The following is a 19566-nucleotide window of genomic DNA, read 5'->3' on the forward strand; positions in this document are numbered from 1 at the left end:
TCTAACATCTGTATATGCTGGCTTCAAATGGATAATGCACCAACTACTATACACCTGTACACTTCTCAAAGTGAGATAAAATAACTGAACTAAAAATAGTCAGAGCTATAATTTGTGCCTTAGGAGGAAACAAGCTTCTGACTTCAGTACCTCTAAAAAGGAATGGACAATAAAAAAAATCAGTCCCATTCCACTGGACAGAACTAGGTAATACTGGACCACAATGCGTCTGAATCTAACAGATTAGACTACTCTGCAATTGGCTGATACTGTTTCAATGATAATCTAAGATCCAAAGCTGCACTCCTCTAACTCCCCTACAAAAAGAAAACTTTTGAGTTACACCTCAGCCAAGGTCTAAAAAGACTAATATACAGTACTCAGGCTCTATCTGAAGGACGATATTCCAAAACTCATGAAAAATATCCACCACTATGCCAAAGTAAAAGCACTGCTGAACAGGGTGATTGGTGCAATTTTTATCTTTTTTTTCCTTTATGATCTTCTTCACTCTTCATGCGATCATTGTTAAGAACACTTAATTCAGCTGTTTAACAGGAAAGCTGTAATTTCTCCATGATGAAGAAATAAAATATATTATAAATTATTAAGAGTTAACCTGTGAACAAAAACTGACTTCTGAAAAGGTGCCAAGATTGAGGGGAGAAAACAGTCTTTCAACAAATGGTTCTGAGGCAACTGGATAGCCACATGAAAAAAATGAAGTTGAACCTTTACCTTATAAATTATACAGAAATGTAAAACCTCAAAAAGGACCAAAGAACTAATACCTAAAATTATAAAATTCTTAGAAGAAAATATAGGCATAAATCTTTGTGGTCTTGGATTAGGCAATGCTTTCTTTAAAATAACATGAAAAGAAAACAGACAAATTGCACTTGGTCAAATTAAAGACATTTGTCCCTCAAAAAATACGCTTAAAGTAAAAGGATGACTTATACTTTAAAAAGAGAAAATGTTTGCAAATCATATATCTGACAAGGAACTAGTATCAGAATACAAAACAACTATCACAACTAAACAAGGCAAACAACCTAATGAGCAAGTAAAAAAGGACTTAAGCAGACACTCCTCCAAAGACATTCAGAAGGCCAATGAGCATACTAAAAAACGCTCAGTATCATTAGTCATCAAGGAAATACAAATCAAAACACGAGATATCACACTCACAACTAACAGAATGACTATTATCAAAAAGGCAAGAAGTAACAAGTGTTGGTAAGGATGTGGAGAAAAGGGAATCCTTGTGTTCTACTGGTAGGAATGTATACTGGTGCAGTCAACATGGAAAACAGTATGGAGATTCCTCAAAATATTAAAAATAAAACTGTCATATGATCCAGCAATTCCACTCCTGGGTATTTATCCGAAGAAAACAGAAACACTGGTAAGAAAAAATATGCATGCCCCTATGTTCACTGCAGCATCATTTACAATTGTCAAAATACAAAAGTAACCCAAGTGTCATCAACAGATGAATGGATGTGGTATATGTATATGTGCGGAATATTATTAAGTAATAAAAAAGAATGAAATCTTGCCATTTGCTACAACACAGATGGCCTCAGAGAGCATTGTGCTAAGTGAAATAAGTCAGAAAAAGACAAATATTATATTGTTTTACTTATATGTGGAATATAAAAAATAAATGAACAAACATAAAACAGAAATAGTTATAGATACAGAAAACCAACAGGTAATCACCAGAGAGGAGGGTAGTGAGGGGAGGAAAAAAACAGGTGAGGAACCTTAAGAGGTATAAACTTGCAGCCATAAAATAAATGAGTCATAGGTATGAAAGATATAGTGTGAGAATCTAGTCTAATAATTATATATCTTTTTATGGTGACATAGTGTAAACAGACTTACCATGGCGACCATCTTGAAATGTATAGGAATATCAAATCACTATGTTGTGTAATAGGAAATAACACAGTGTTTCAGGTCAATTATACTTCAAAACAAATGAATTTACAGAAAAAGATCAGATCCGTGGTTACCAGATGTGGGGGCAGGCGGGAAATGGGATGAAGATGGTCAAAAGGTAGAAACTTCCATTTCTAAATAGTAGAGATGTAATGCACAATATGATAAACATAGTTAACACTGCTAAGAGTTATATAAAAAAGTTAAATGAGTTCTTTTCTCATCACAAGAAAAAAGTTTTCTATTTAGTTCTGTATCTATACAAAATGATGGATGTTTACCAAGCCATCATTAATTATAGTCATTTTAGGATGCACGTTAAGTCAGATCATTATGCTGCAATCTTTGAACTTATACAGTGCTTTGTGTCAGTTCTATCTCAATAAAACTGAAAGAAAAATTATTTAAAAATAAACTTCACATATTGGAAATTAGAATAGTGAACACTATATAGGATTATATCACTACCAATACCCACAGAACATTAATCTTATCTAGAAACAAGTAACATTATTGTGCTTTTTTGTTTCTGGAATTCTTTTCAGAAACCCAACTAGTTCACCTTGCAGAATGTTCTGTATTATTCTGACTAACCTATATTACGCTGAAAATCCACATTTAAAAAGTTTTTATTTAAAACAATCATAAAATAAATTTACTACATAATCAATTTTTTTAAAAAGGTAGTAACAAGTGTTGGCAAAGACATGGAGAAACTGAAACCCTCATATAACTACGGGAAAATAAAGCGATGCAGCTGCTATGGAAAACAGTTTGGTGATCCCTCAAAAAGTTAAACACAGAATCAAACATGACCAATTCCATTCCTAAGTATATACTGAAGATAAGGAAAAAGATGTGTTCAAACAAACACTGGTACATAAACATTTCTAAAAGCATCATTCATAATAGCCAAAAAATTGGAAACACTCATACATCTATTAACTGATGAATGGATAAACAAAATGTGGTATATCATACTATATAATTAATCAGTCACAAAATATTAGCCATAAAAAGGAACTCAATTCTGATGTATACCACAACACAGATGAATCTTAAAATCATCATCCTTAGTGAAATAAAACATAAACAAAAAGCCATATATCATATGATTCTATTTAAATAAAATACCCAGAAAAGGTAAATTCATACAAACAGAAAGCAGACTGGTGGCTGAAAGAAACTGGAGCTAAGGGAATGGGGAATGACTGATTAATGGGTACGTGGTCAAGACATCCATGAACTAGATATTGGAGACAGTTGCACATATTAAGGAAAAACAAGTTAACCCACAGACGTCTATCTGCAATAGACTGCAAAATCCCATCCACATTAAAGAGCAGAACCCACTTTCAGAATGGCCCAGTTCCTCTCAAACTTTAACAGATGTATGCATCAACTGGTGATCTTGTTAACATGCAGATTATGATTCAGCAGTTCTAGGGTGGGGTGTGAGATTTTTGCCTAATTTAGCTAGTAGGTGATATGCATGCATCTGGTCTAGGACCATACTCTTAAGTAGTAAGACTCTAGAACAATGGTCTTTACATACATTTTAGAAGAAAATATAACACCTATCAAAAAACTTAAAACACAAACAATACATATTTATTTTACACATTAGCTAAGAGAACTACTATAGTAATAGAGACCATGTATTAAAAATAATACAGAAAATATCTACTTATTTTCAGCATGGAGTAACAAGGACTGGGTTTACCTACCCACCTGTAACAACTGCAAAATAGGATAAAATATGTGAAACAATGATTTCACATACTGAATAATCACAGAGTAATCCCTGAGAAGAGGGAAGTAAATGACATAATCTCAGATTATTGTCCACAGAGTTTCCAAGTCACAGTTTCAGGAGATGAACCTTGAAGGTTTTCGGAAGTTAAGCGGACAGTGGGAGTCTGGGGAAGCCATGGCAGCTACACTGCAGCTCAAAATAACCAGAGAGGAAAGAGGTAGACAAAGGGAAAGCTCTGAACATCTGCTGAACATTCTGGTGTCTTTAAATAAGTAATCATCAGTGAATAAGTGTTAGGAAACAACTTGAAGCAATGGGAAAAAACCACCAAATGGAGTGGAACTAAAAAAATGATACAATCTTCAGAGCTGGGAGTAACTCAGGTTCCCACTAGCCATGGTGGAAAAATTCGTAATTTATAAGATACTGGCTAGAATATCAAGAAATATATTAAAAAGTGGAGAAAAGTAGCCTTAAGTTAAATGCTTCTCTAGTCCTGCCTAAAATCATAGAAGCCTTGGAAGAACTATATTTTTCTCCAAGTAACTGTATCCCACAACAAAGCTCAAGAATATTAATAGAAATGCAAAAATAGTCATCACCCAAGAAGGTAAAATTCACAATGTCTTGTGAATTAAAAAATATAAGGAGGCAAATATAACAAATAAGAAGTAAAAATAAATAAATGAAAAGGCATCCAAAAATGAGAAAACAGAATCAGTAAATGAGGACACAGAAAATTACCATTACAGTATAACTGTATTTTATATATTCAAGAAAACTGAGGAAAGATTAAATAGCATGCTTAAAAGAAATACTAAAAATATTAAGAGACACGAACCAAAATTTTAGCACGAAAAATCTAAATCTGAGATGAAATAAACTGATAGAATTAAAATCAAATTAGACATTGCAAAAAAAAAACAAGAATAAACTTAAAGCTGTCCAAAATGAAACACAGAGAATAAACAAAAAATAATAAGTATCAGTGAGCTCTGAGACAACTTAAAATGACTAACACAAGTTTAAGTGAGGTCTCTGAGTACTAAAAAGGGTACTATTTTAAGCAAAAAGTAGTTGAAATTTTTCCAAATCTGATGAAAACAAACCAACCTACAACCTGAGAAGCCAAACAAATTCAAGCATAAGAAATATGAGAAGAATTATGTAAAGGCACGTCATAATTAAACTGCCAAAAGTCAGTGATGAAATTAAAAACAGCCAAACATCACATCAGAGCAGTATGTAAAGCAGCAGGAAAACACTGATTTATAATGATGGGAAAAGTCAATTAATTGAAACAGATCAGGAAATAACACAGATGAAAGTAATAGTAAGAAGGAATATTTAAACAGTTTTTAAACTGTATTCTGTTGTTCAAGAAGCTGGAGGAAAGTTAAGTAGACATGTGGAAAACACTAAACACACATACAAATGAACTTCTAACAAAGAAAACTATACATGTCTCACTGAAAAGGATTAAGGACAGATTAGGTGATGCAGAAGCAAAGATTAATGAATCTGAAGATAGAGCATGAGAAAAGACCTGAAATGAAACACAGAAAAAATGAACACAGAATTAGTGAATCATGACCAATATTCATGACTGATGGGATATTTACAGCACTAAATGTCTATATTAGAAAAGGAAAGGTCTGAAATCAATGACCTCACCTGCTTTCTTTAAAAAACTAGAAAAAGATCAAATAAAGCCCAGAGTAATAAGAAAGGAAATGAAAAGTCTAAATTTACTTACAGAAACCAAATAGAGAAAATTTAAACTTTTTAAAGAGTATGGTAAGAAACAAAGCTATCTTAAGATTCTATTTTAAAACTACAAAGAGAGCAAGAGAAGAAAAAAGGAACAGAGGGAAACTGCAAAACAGCCAGAAAACAATTAGCAAAATGGCAGTACATACACACTTACCAATAATAAAATGTAAATGGACTAATTCTTCAATCAAAAGACAGAATGGTTGAATGGATTAAAAAAAACAAGAGCCATTCATATGCTGCGTATAGGAGACTCACTTCAGATGCAGGACACACAGTCTTAAAAATGAAGGAATGGAAAAAGATATTCCATGCAAAACAGAAACCAAAAGAAAGTCTTGGTAGCTACACTTACATAAAACAAAATTAACTTTAAAACTGTAACAACATACAAAGAAGGACATGACATAATGATAAAGGGGCCAGCCCAACAAGACGATATAGTATTTATAGACATTTATGCACCCAACACAAGAGCACCTAAATGTACCCAGCAAATATTAACAGTTCTAAAATCCCATTTAAAAAGAAAGCTACTCACTCAGCGCAAACAGTTTTTCCTGCTGATGTATGTGCAGATACTAAAACAGACTGATTATTATCAACACACTGAATGGCTTCTCTTTGAAAAGCATCAAGAATGAATGGATATTCCTATAAAAAAAAATTAATATATGTATGAAGATACCTTGCCACATCAGAACATACTTAAAACCAAGAGATGCTACCCCCAGAAGCGTTATGGAAGCATTTATGAGTCTACTTGGGAAACATTCTGTCCACTAGAGAAAATTAGGAAGAATTAAAAAGAAAACTTTAATCAGACAGAATATGTTATTTCTGCTGTCTAATCTTTCAATTATTATGCTTACACATATACTAATTACAACATGATTATTACCATATATTAAGAACATGCTTTATGGGAGGCACTGTGGAACACATTTCCCACATATTAATCTCCACAGCAACTCCTAACATAGGTGTAGTTTTCTTTCCCAGCTGGGAACACTGAGAGTCTGAAAAGTCAAGTCCTCAATGAAGTTCACTCATCAGAGGCAGAATAATATATCTATCAGACTTTAAAAATTCAAGTTTACCGCACAGTACTGCCATTTTTACTTAAAGAAAATGACTTGGAAAACCTACACTACTCTTTTATAGTCTATCAGCGATTCAAAATACATTTAGTATCAGCATTAGAGTTTAAGTTTCATTAGAAGCTTGTTAGGCTCCAGAACTGTATGCAAAACATATTGTACATATGCATTTTTTTCTAGAGAAAGATTGATACTTTTCATTAGATTCTTTGAAATGGCTGAGAATTATGCTTAAAAATCTTATCACATGATGCTTGGTTTTCAGTATGGTTGTTTACTGATTTGGTTTTCACCATATCTGACTTCAAGTGGAAGCTTCAGAGTGTGTATCTACATACACATACACACAAACACACACAGAAATATAAAAATCTCATTTTAAAGTTTACCTTTAAGATTTTTAGGAAAACAGACTCACACAACTGTACCAACTGTACCGCTCAAGGTACAAACCTTTGCAGCTTTTCCAACTCGAGGTTTAAGTGGTAGATAATCTTCATCTGCAGGAAGTGCAACCTGATGTTTAAAAAAAAAATTTACCATTCAAGAATTGATGTATTCAGCATACCATAATTAAAGATGGTTTGAAAAATAAAGGTGATGAACTAAAGTGTTGTTGACAGTCTTAGACACTACAAAATTAAATAACCATCTTCAAGAACAAGGCAAATGCAAATGTTACAACATTCCAAAAAAGTGTTTACCTAATAGTTATATAATCAAAAGCATTTAAGTCTACCTCCCAAAAGAAACTTTATTAAGTTCTAGGACTTATCTCAGCTATCTTTGTATATTCTGTATCTAATGTACTTCTTGACATTAATGAATACTCAAAAAAGCTGAATGGACATAAAAAGGGATGCCACTATATGAAAGAAAACTATATAGAATAAAGTATTCCCTGGAACAGGAAATTAATTTTCCTCTAGTGAAGATTAAGATCTGCAGAGCAGTTCACAATATACCTAAATTCCCAAGACTTAAGCCAAGTAGTGTATAAATAATAAGGGCAAAGTAAGGTACACAAAGAAGTCAGAAATCATTTCTAAGAGCAAAATTTCAACAAACAATTATGAGATAAGATTAGCTGTCTTAGAAATATTGAGAGGTTGTTGGTAAACGTGCAATTCAATTGCAATCAAGATGATGTGTGCAGCATTTCAAAAAGCGGTAAGTGGAACCTGACTATAATTAAGTGAAACAATAAATTATGAAACCTAATGTAAAATATCTAATATAATGAATGTATTAAAAGAAATGTGACACTCTAAATGGAATCTACAAAGGGGCAGAGTTTGGAAGCTTATCCAGCACACACTACAAAAGGATAAATTCAAGAGGTGTTTTTATTAGTGAATGAACCTTTCTGGGGGACAGGAATAGTTTTCATCAATCTTTTCCTTAAGACTACATATTCTCCTTTTATGACTCTAGGAAACTTCTAAGTAGCTTCTGATTCCCAGGTAGTTTGATAGTAAGAGGATTACTTATCCATTAATTTTAGGAAATGTCCTTCTTTTGCTACACTATACCATGAGTACCAAAGTGACTGTTCTAAAGAGCACAATCGCTGGCACACTGACAAAATCAAATTTCTGAATCTGAAAATCTTGGGACTAGATCCTCAATCATGGTATGATCCAATTTCACTTCCCTCACATTTCTCCTTGATACTCGATATGACATGAACAAAAAACATTAACACAAAGCAATTAAGATTTTAACATCTCTGAGATTTAATAGCAACAACAACAAATTGTGTTTTCACATGTATAAGAATCAGTTTTATTTTTAATCTCTGAAAACAGTGTAACACTAACATAAGACAGATAGGGAGAGGAGAAACCTACAGGGACTAAGGAGTCAGAAAAAAAGAAAACCAACAGAAAAATAAAAAATCAAATAGACTTAGCAATCAGTTACTGGCGATTTTTGCCAGAATAGTTCGAAAGACATGGAGAAAGAAGAAACCTAACTACAGTAGACTAAAAGATGACTGGAGGCTAGGAAGTCGAGCAGGGATTTTCTAAGCAGAGCAATCAATAACACCTCTGAAAAAAACGGACTCCATATATATATATTTGTGTGTGTGTGTGTGGTGTTTCTCTTTATATTCAGTCAGTAATAAAATGTGCCTGGCGTTCAAAAGATAGGTACTAAACGAGTAACTACAACGGTGATGAAGAAAACAACACAGTAGTTAAAAGGAAAATATATAACAAAAGAGAAGATTTTAAATATTCGTATGCTGATAAGAAAAGGAAAACAGAAAAGGAAACACTAAAAACAATCAAGGGAAAATGGAGTAATCCAAGTCTTTGTGGAGGCAGGATAAGATACGACCAAGAACACTGACGGAGCAGCCCTCCTCAGCCTAAACAGGGCAGTGCCTTTTCCTTGGATGTGACTCCAACTTGGTATCTTTGAACCCCTAGATAAAGTGAAAGGTAAGGTGACCGGCTAAAAAAGTGAGAGGAGATAACAGGATGTGGGGTTTGAGGATAATCATGAAGGAGGACAGAAGGAACCTTTGACCTCCTGAGAGCTAAATTTGTGTTTGGCTTTTCTTTCCCATCTTTTTAAGACCACAGCTTCAAAGAGGGTCTCACGTAAGTGTTAAATGTATGATCTAATGGATATTATACCCACCAAACTAAGTGCTATTCTAAAGGAATGTAAGCAAATTTCAATTAAAAAAATAAGTATTAAAAAAAAAAGGCTCCAAATCTACATCAAAAGCAATTTTTGTTAATCTGGAATTATTTTGCTTATTCAATAAAGACTTCTAGTAAGATTTCCCAACTATCTGTAGTAATAACTCGTCAGGTTACATGGTAAAGGCAAGGGGGCTTAATAGGAAGAACTAGTGCTACAGTTTCCTCATGTCCTTTCGGTTCATAAACTCTCAGTGATAAAGGGTTACCACAAGCTATCCTTGACCACCATCTAGTGGCGAAACCATGAAACTGCAATGTATCGGTTGTCAGAGCAAGATGAAAAAAGCACAGGACCTGTAAAACATCACTGTTACTTGACTTTAGGAGCATGGGAATGAACATGTACTAAATACATACTCTGTGCTGGGTATCTTACCTAATTTTCTTATATAATCTTCAGAACAACCCCATGATGTAAATCTTATTATTCTAAATTTACAAATTAGAAAACTGACATCAGAGGTTAAGAAATTTACCCAAGACTGTAGTTAGGAAACAGAGAAGGCAATAGCACCGCAGTCCAGTACTCTTGCCTGGAGAATCCCATGGACAGAGGAGCCCTGGTGGGCTGCAGTCCATAAGGTCGCACAGAGTTGGACACGACTGAGCGACTTCACTTTCACTTTTCACTTTCATGCACTGGAGAAGGAAATGGCAACCCACTCCAGTGTTCTTGCCTGGAGAACCCCAGGGACGGGGAGCCTGGTGGGCTGCCGTCTACGGGGTCGTACAGAGTGGGACACGACTGAAGCGACTTAGCAGCAGCAGTTAGGAAAAGCACTGTCAGTATCTGAATACAAAGCCCCAGCTCCTTCCACTAGACTATGTACTCTGCAGAAAAGCTACTAATTGTTTCCAAAGCCCTGAGGCTAAACCCCTTGCTCACCAGACTAGATAATCCAAAGCAAAATCCCACTTACACCACCAACTTAATCACACACTGTTTGTGCTTACCTCATGTGTACACCCTTCGACAGTTTCAACTGACTGTACCTTGACTCTGGGCATCAGGTCAGCCAAACTTAAAAAAAAAAATTATTAAAATTACATTAAAATATTGATAAATTACTGAGAATTACATAGGCTGAGAATTCAAAATGATCAGCTAGCATCTCTTATTACAAATACAAAACAAATAGACTCCACGTAATTATTCAAAGAATTATGTTAACTTAGTTCCAGTGACTATTTTAAATAAAAAGTACCTCTACAAAGCATCATCATTACTTCAAAACACAAAGATGCTTATAAAAACCATTATATGATAGAAAGTATAAAATAAACTAGCCTAATACAGATGTTGTTATAATTTTTAAGTGTTCCTTAGTCTCAGCAGAATCCTAGGTTTTACTCATCTAGGTTCTGTTTAGACTCTTAAAGGACATGACTGTGAATAAATTAAAGAAAAATAGATGTATTTCTGCACAAGATTTATTATCCTCTCATTGACTGTACTTTTGATTTTTACTTTAAATCAATAATCATACTTTGGGTAAAACTCAAGGGTTACTACAAGACGCAACAATGATTTTAAATTGTCAATATTATTTTGTAACCTATTCCACTAGCTTGGACAAACAGTGCAGCTTAAATGTTTCAGGGACACATCTATCACCATCTATAGTACCTACTTTTGCTAGTTACAACAACAGCTAACTGGTTAAAAAAACAAACAAACAAAAAAACCACTGGAGTAAATTTTCCATTGTAGTGCCAAGTTAGAATACAGCAAAGAAGGAGGGAAAAGCAAAGTCAGGATGATCATAACAATAGGAAACAGGTCAATCTAAGAAACTAGCATCAATATCTAGAAAGTTTCAACTTCTGAAATGAGAGAAACATCAACTATTTCAACCTCAGATACCCATGGGTCTCCCTCATTGACAGTTTTAAGATTCATAGCCACTCCACTGCTGCATGCAAGAGTGAAAATTTAATTCCTCCTAATACTCCTTCTCAAGTCAGTTTTATTCTTTCCTTTTATCCCACACTTCCAGTGATCCTCTTTCTTAAAATTGGATTCAAAAATATTAAAAATCTTTCTTTTCTATACTGTTTTCCATTTCCCCAAACACAGATAAACATTCTAGTTATATGTCTATTTGAATATATAAAGAATATTTACCTTTATTTCTCTATGTCAACAAACACATTCATGAAGTAACAACATATAAGCAACTTTCAAAACTTCAAATAACTACCCATCCGGAGTTACCAACATTTATGATAGTGGAAATACTACCTTAAATCTTCAGTTATTGACTCTTCCACCCTGGGTTTCTTTCCAAAAATAGGTTCATCAGCACCCTCGAAGTCTGCATCTCTCTTGTTTTTTCCAACATTAGTTGACTCTGATTGTAATTTACCATCAAAACATTTTCTGAAAAGCAAACAAGTTAGAATGAATTCTGAAACAGCACTTGTTACTTTAAGAGCAACTCCCATAAAATATTATCTTTGTAAAATATATACACTATTACCAGAAAAAGTCACATAAATAGATGTTACAAACCAAAACTGGCTAAAGCCCAGAATACTCTAATTTTAACTAATAAAACTGAACATTACTCGTTTTTCATTTCATATTTTCTTGGAAATTGTTTTTAAAATATTTTGCAACTCACATTATCACATTAACATAACTACTAACACAATATTCTTAAAAGTTATAAAACATTGTTATACATTTACATGAGCACTTTCAATAAACATTTAATGTTTTTCTAATGGCATAATATCAGTATTTTGGAGAAAAAAATTTTTATGTGGTTGGATTTACCGGTTAAAAGTAGTGACAATCAACAGTGCTTGGTAGACTAGACATCCATAGGGTAATTCAATCTGACCCTTCTGCTCATTTACACAAAAATCAATATAGATACTAGATCTAGTTGTAAAAGGCAAAAACAACAAAGCCTCTAGAAGATAAAACAAGAAAACTATCTTTATGCTTTATTAAATGACATAAAATTATTAATCAAAACGTAATTCTGATGAAATGGACTGCACTGAAACTAAGTGCTTCTGTAAATCAAAAGGTACTATTAAGAGAGGAAAGAGGTGGGGAGAGAGGTGGGAGGGGGGCTCAGGATGGGGGACACATGTACACCCATGTCTGATTCATGTCTATGTACGGCAAAAACCACTACAATACTGTAATAAGCCTCCAATTAAAATAAATTAATTAAAAAAAAGAGGAAAGACAAAGTGGGAAAAAACACACATATAACAAAAGGCAAATAAATCTAAAGTACTGGAAGACTACAAATTTAAAAAGATAACCCAATTTAAAAATGAGCAAAAGACTAGAACAGGCCCTTTATAAGAGGATATCCAAATCACCAATAAGCATATGAAAAGAAGCTCAGAAACAATTACAGGAAAATGGAAATCAGACTATACAGTATCACAGACTCTTAAATTTTTGATCTCAGAATCCTTTTCCAGTCTAAAAGTTATTCAGTATTCAAAGGAATTTTGTTTATGTAGTCATATCTATTGATAGTTACCATATTAACTATTAAAACTGAAAAAATTTTAAGTTTAGTTATTCATTTTAAAATGGCCAATAACTATTAGAAGTTAGGGCTTCCCCAATGGGTCAGTGGGTAAGGAATCCGCCTGCAATGCAAAGAGACACAGGAGACGTGGGTTCAATCCCTGGATGCGAAAGATCGCCTGGAGGAGGAAATGGCAACCCACTCCAGTATTTTTGCCTGGAAAATCCCATCAACAAAGGAGCCTGGAAGGTTCCAGTCCATGGGGTCGCAAAGAGTTGGATAAGACTGAGCACAAGGCAATGCTGAGGCATAACTGACCTATTAGAAGTTACCATAAATAACATTTTTGACAGAAAATAAGTATTTCCCCAAAAAGATTTAAATGAGAATAATGGTAATGTTTTCTATTACTCCACGTGCCTTTAATGTCTAGCTTAATAGAAGACAGTTGGACTCTCATCTATTTCAACTTGTGATATGGTTTTTGGCTTAAGTATATGAAGAAAAATCCAATCTGATGTAGTTGAAAAGGAGCAGACTTTTCAGATAACTGGGAATATTCCTCTGACCCCACATCAAAACTTAATCATACTTTGAAAAGTACTGCTGGAGCTACAGTTAAGAATTTTACAATGCTGAGCAAAAGCTCGACACAAAATAACATATACGAATCCATTTACATTATATCTACAAACAGGAAAAAAAAAAAAAGTAACACATGTGGTTATCATGTTAGTCACTTTTCTGGGGGGAAAAAGAGGAGGGATTTCTACAATATTCTACTTTTCATCCCAAATGGGGTTACACTGGCATGTTCACTTTATAAAAATCTGTCCCATGACTTCCACACCTTTCTTACATGTTTTATTTCAATAGAAAAGTTTTTTTTTTTTTTTAAGAACCAATGAATACTAGTATTGATCTATACGCTATAATCTTTCTATAACGAAGTTTACTCTTTGATGCTTAGCAAAACCTGACATACGTAAAACATCTCACTCTCAATTTAGTGGAATAGGTATTCATAGTTATCCCATATTACTTACATGAATCTCCTTTGGACAAGCCATTAATATCTTTGGCTTTCAGTAAAAGAAGACATTTAAATGATAATTATGATTCCTCTAATTTTAACATTTTATTATTCGGTCTGAATTAGTAAGCATCAACCAAACCATTGTAATAAAAACCTACTAACAGTTGATGATAACTATAAAACAAAGAAATATAGTTCCTATAACTTTGACAAGTTTAAAACCTAATTTCATGGTGGAATATTTTCCTTCAGAAGAGTTTTATTATTCTTTAATATTGTATTCTTATCTAAACAACTGAATCTGAAGCTAATCAAGTCTCTACATCAGTACTGTTTAAGATATATACATGCAATTACTGACATAACTTTAAATTTCTAGTAACCATATAAAAATAACTTCAAAAGAAGCCAGTTTTAATATATTTAACTTCAAATATACTACATATTAAAATTTCAATATATAAAAATAAAAATGAACTACTGGATATTTTTTATATCAAGTCATCAAAATACAGTGTATATTTTCAATTTACAACACATCTCAATTCTGATTAGCTACATTTAAGTGCTCAACAGCTACTGATAGGTAGTAGCTATTACTGCAGTCTCCCCTTATCTGTGTTTTTGCTTTCCAAGGCTTCAGTTGCCCTGGGTCAACTGAGGTCCAAAAATATTAAATGGAAAATTACAGAGGTAAATTATCTGTAAGTTTTAAACTGGACACCTTTCTGAGCAGCACGCTGAAATCTTGTGCATTCCTGCTCCATCCCACATGGGACACGAATCATCCCTATGCCCACAGCATCCAGCTTGTAGTCACTTAGTGTCTAAGTTCTCAGATCACTGAACTGGCATGGCAGTGCTTGTGTTTAAGTAATTCTTGTTTTACTCAATAATGGCCCCAAGCTGCAAAAGTAGTGATGTTGGCAATTTTGAGAGCCAAAGAGAAGCTGTCAAGTGCTTACTTTAAGTGAAAAGGTGAAAGTTTTCAACTTATAGATTGATATAATTTATTATTAATAATTTTAATCTCTTATCATGTCTAATTTATAAATTATGCTTTCAAAGATAGTATTACATTAAAAAAAAAAATACTACATACATGTTTTGGTACTCTCCAAGGTTCCAGGCATCCTCTGGAGCTCTTGGAACCTATCCCACTCAGATAAGGGATTGTTCAGTTGCTAAGCCATGTCCCCATGGACTGCAGCATGCTAGGCTTCCCTGTCCTTCACCATCTCCTGGAGTTTGCTCAAACTCATGTCCATTGAGTCGGTGATGCTATCCAACCATCTCACTCTCTGTCGGGGCCTTCTCCTCCAGATAAGGGGTGAGGACTACTATACATTGGATAGTTCAGCTCTAAATATAAGGACAGTTTGTAGTAAATAATTGAGGATAGAGAAGCTAGTTAAATGGTAGTATAAGAGCAATTTCAGGATGTGGAAAACTATACAGGACAAATGAGCTGGATTCTCCTCTCATCTACGCTTCCAGAAGCAATCAACAGCATAAGGGAAAAAGAGACTTGTAAAATAAAGGACTTTAGGGATGTAACAGGGGCCTCTCAGGCAGTGCTAGTGGTAAAGAACCCACCTGCCAATCCAGGAGACATAAGTGACGTGGGGTCAATCCCTGGGTGGGGAAGATCCCCTGGAGAGCAGGGCAACCCACTTCAGTATTCTTGCCTGGAGACACCCATGGACAGAGGAGCCTGGCGGGCTATAGTCCATTGGGTCTCAAAGAGTGGGACACTGCTTAGCAACTGAGCACGCATGCATGCATCTTCATAACATCATAGTTGCCCATTCAAACTACAGAAATTAATTACTTCTGTTTGGAAAAAAACAAAAATCTGTCCTTCCTCATTTTCCCTGAAAAGTTATCCAAAACTACTAAACCCTCTAACTTAATGACAGAGGAAGACTATTTTTTTTCTCCTTTCTGTCATTCTTTCTTACATGTGACATTTTACATTCTTTGATTGTTCTGATGTCCCTATAATCTCTGTCATGTGTATGAAAACTACACATTCCCAGAGAAATCTTCACTTCAAACAGTTCCAATTCAAGTAACATCCAGATATATACCTTCAGTTCTGGTATTACTTCAAATCCAAATTAAAACTGCCCAATGGACTGCTTCAATACGGATACACTATCATCAATTCACTTTGCCTTGAGCCGAATTAATTTTCAAATCAAAATCACCTATAAATTTCCCTATTTTTCTTCTTCCTGATATCCAAATTCAAAACATCTCTTTTGACCCCCCTTTCCATTGTTCTCCTTAAATTAAGTCTGTCAATTTTTTCCTTTACAACATTTTATATCTTTTTCCTTCCTTCTGTCACCTCCTGAGCTGAAGTCCTTATAATCTCATAATTAGACAATTTAAATACTTTTTAATTTACTTTTACTATCAGTGCCTTTCCTCTTTAAACATATCAACAAATGCTACCAAATTAATTTATCTAAACTAACACTCTACTTCTCCAGTTACCAAGTTACATGTTCAATGGGCGCACCCCCACACACACACTGGGTTTTTTTAAAAATAAAATCAAAAGTCATCTGCCTGTTATTCAAGGCTCCTCATAATCTAAAACCAATTTATATCCTCTGCTTTATCTCTTGTAGTCCTAAGCAAACACTTCCTCTAGGCCAACCCGTGCTACCAAAAGAAAAAAAAAAATCTCAGCATCAATAAGGAATCATTTCCTCAACTTAGGATAGCTTCTTGCATGTAAATCTCTCTGGACACCACAAACAGATACCACTTTTCTGAACTTTAATAGCACTTCAGTGTACATAATAGCTTATTATATTCCAATCTCCTACTCTTCAAAATATGTATCTGTTCCACTTCCTTACTTCAAATAAAAATTCCTTGAAAGTAAAATTATGTCTAACTTAACTCAAGCATCTACTGGGTATCTTCCTCCAATGTCAAGAGTAAATTTTGTTCATTACTAAGGAATCATCTTATTTTAATTGACGTTTCAGGGACCAGTAATTTTTTAGTTTTTCTTAATGAAATCAAAGAAAGCCAGCACCTAAGAATCCAATATATGCTAAGCACTGTTAGGCGCTTTACACATACTATCTCATTTAATCTTCATCAAAACCCTAGTGATTGGCGCTATCATCTCATTATGGGCAAGAAAACTCCAGCTTGGAGACTGAATTTCTCTCCCTTCTGCTGCTATTTGCCCTGTCCTCTCCAAGTCACAGTTTCTAAGCCTCTTAACCCTTTACGCAACTGGTGGTTCGTTTCGTGTATTAAAGGCTCTGTGCCCAGTTGGTGCTGGTGCTGCGGGTGCGGAAACTAAGAAAAAGCTGCCATGCCTTCACGACCCCCCGGGTAGACTCAGGCAGGCGCAGAGTCAGGCCTCATGCCGGCATCAGGGAATTGCAGGGCCAGGAGCCCACGCTGCCTGCGGTCACCGGGAAACGCCAAGACCCAGCGTCCTCAAACCAACATTCTTCCTTCCTCTTCATTTTTCTCAACCCCCTTCACTTCCCTACTCCTATCATGAACACCCTACACCCACCCCACTTCTCGAGGTCTTCAAAAGACAGTACGATTTTCTTCCTTTAACACTGGGATCATCTTCCTTACCCGGCCTTTTCTGCAGACCCTGGAGGCCCCTTCCACTTCCCCTTCTCCTTGTCTTTTTTGGCTCCAGGAGCCGTGGTCGAGTCGTCCTCGAACACGCTGAACAGCTCATCCCCGAAAGCGTCAGCCATCTTTCGTAGCGGCGAGACCCAATTTCCTTCCTACCCACAATGCTCCGCGACCGCACCGACAGTGACGACAGTGAGGCTGCGAGAAGCCTCAACGGGGGCCCGCGGGTGATAAAATTAGTGGAGTAACGCAGTCGCCGAGACTTCTTCCCCGCTTCCTTTTTCTCCTCTGATCTTTCCTTTCCCACTGGCGGAAGAACACATCCGTGGCTAAGAAGGGACCTCGGCCAGGATTCCCGGCACGCCGCGGACACCTGGGGCGGAGAGGAGGCGGGATCTTGGCGAGCCCGACCAATTACGAAGCAGCGGTCGTCCAGGCCCGAGAAGCCCGGATTGAGGGCGCAAGGTGGCGGCTTGGGACAGGGGGAATGTGAAGATCTTTTGGAGGCCGTACGGGAGTGGTGCCGGTAGCTGGATAGGGAGAGGTCTTCTGCCACAGCTGCAACATGGGTGGCAAGAACAAGAAACACAAGACGCCGGGGGCCGCGGCGGTCCGGGCTGCCGTGTCTGCTTCCAGAGCCAAATCCTCCGAGGCCGGAGCTACCGGGGAGGCCCAAAACAAGAAGCCTGTGTCCAGGCCGGCCCCAGCCGCCGCTGCCAGCACCAGGGAGCCCCGGGTCAAGCAAGGTATGAACGGTCAGGCCCCGGACTCCTCCGGAGCTTCAACTGCCAGTCTCGAGGGAGAAGCTTTAGCACGTGGGCAGACCCTCGATCTTAAAATTTATTTCACACCCAGAGCTACTGTCTCCCCATCTGGTAGCCTTGTTTTAGATTAGTGTAGGCTGTTCGGGCCTCCAGAGTTCCGACGGTAGCGTCCCCCCACCTAACCTCCATTTGCCTTGAGAAGAAACAAACAAAAAAAAATTTGCATTAGCTCTCGTTTCTGCAGGGATCGGTCCTGAGCCACCCTCTAGCGAGGCGAATGCAGAGAGTAGTGTGTGGAGTTGTTAACCTCCCAGAGCCAGACCCTTTTTCTCCTTGCTTCTCAGACCATTTTCAGCCACGATGTAGCGCTTCCACGTGTTATGGAAAAGTCAGTACTTAATAAGAATTTCAGCGCTTACACCCCGAATATGGGTATTGCTACTGCTACTGCTAAGTCGCTTCAGTCGTGTCCAACTCTGTGCGACCCCATAGACGGCAGTCCACCAGGCTCCGCCGTCCCTGGGATTCTCCAGGCAAGAACACTGGAGTGGGTTGCCATTTCCTTCTCCAATGCATATGGGTATAATCTGCTGTCAAAATTGTCAGCGATCTTTATCGCAGCAATGCGTTTTTGCTTCTTGTGCATTTTGGTTTGATAATTCATCTTGGAGATTGCCAGTTCTGGCTGCAGATCAACAGACCTCTTTTACAGCTGGTTTCAAAAGATGGACAATTAATACGCTATTTTTTTCTGCTTAGCGTATTTGCTTGTTCTTGCAGAAATATTCGTCCAACAAATATGTATTGAAAACCTCCGTGTATGGGATGAGCAAAATAGATAAATCACCACTCTTGGAGCTTGCCAGTGTAATGGCAATAGTTACACAAACATTGCTTTGTGATTGTTAAGTGTCGCTAGGAAAGAGAATTTTACAGGGTAATCTGATTTTTACTGGGAAAAAAGAGGAGTATTGGATGGTGTCTTTGAGAAAGTGATGGTATTGGGGGGATGGATTGGTATTAACTCCATGAAAAATGGGGAGAATAGTATTTCTGTGCAGGAAGGAACACTACATGCCAAGATCTTGAGTCAGGAAAGAGCATGGGCCTTTGAGATACTCAGAATGTAAGCATTGCCTAAAGAGGAAAGGAGATGAGACTGAAGTAGGCAGGTAACAAACTTTCACTTAGAAGATGAATAATAATTCTTTGTCCTGCAACTTATCGTAATATTTTAACTACAGAATTGCTATGCCTGCAATTAGAAATGCATAGTATTTTTTCTGGACGATTCTGTGGCACTTTTACTCTGTGAATCAGCCTCTTCCTTTTCGTGCTATTGCTCT

The 19566-nt window shown here is 36.2% G+C and overlaps 2 protein-coding genes across 2 annotated transcripts in view; one reads left to right on the top strand and one right to left on the bottom strand.

Annotated features, from left to right (window-relative positions):
* The window catches only part of MTREX (Mtr4 exosome RNA helicase), a 97276-nt gene extending 79470 nt beyond the window's left edge, over nucleotides 1-17806 (bottom strand). The window contains exons 1-5 of the mRNA XM_027520376.1: nucleotides 17451-17806; nucleotides 11536-11673; nucleotides 10248-10314; nucleotides 7030-7092; nucleotides 6018-6130 (exon numbers count right to left, since the gene is read on the bottom strand). Of these exons, the coding sequence (XP_027376177.1) occupies nucleotides 6018-6130; nucleotides 7030-7092; nucleotides 10248-10314; nucleotides 11536-11673; nucleotides 17451-17578 (509 nt within the window). The 5' untranslated portion in view covers nucleotides 17579-17806. The remainder of the gene's footprint in view (nucleotides 1-6017; nucleotides 6131-7029; nucleotides 7093-10247; nucleotides 10315-11535; nucleotides 11674-17450) is intronic.
* The window catches only part of DHX29 (DExH-box helicase 29), a 47319-nt gene continuing 45390 nt past the window's right edge, over nucleotides 17638-19566 (top strand). Inside the window, exon 1 of the mRNA XM_027520375.1 lies at nucleotides 17638-18202. Coding sequence (XP_027376176.1) covers nucleotides 18022-18202 — 181 coding nt within the window. The 5' untranslated portion in view covers nucleotides 17638-18021. The remainder of the gene's footprint in view (nucleotides 18203-19566) is intronic.

Source organism: Bos indicus x Bos taurus, chromosome 20 (assembly GCF_003369695.1).
Source record: "Bos indicus x Bos taurus breed Angus x Brahman F1 hybrid chromosome 20, Bos_hybrid_MaternalHap_v2.0, whole genome shotgun sequence".
Lineage (NCBI taxonomy): Eukaryota > Metazoa > Chordata > Mammalia > Artiodactyla > Bovidae > Bos > Bos indicus x Bos taurus.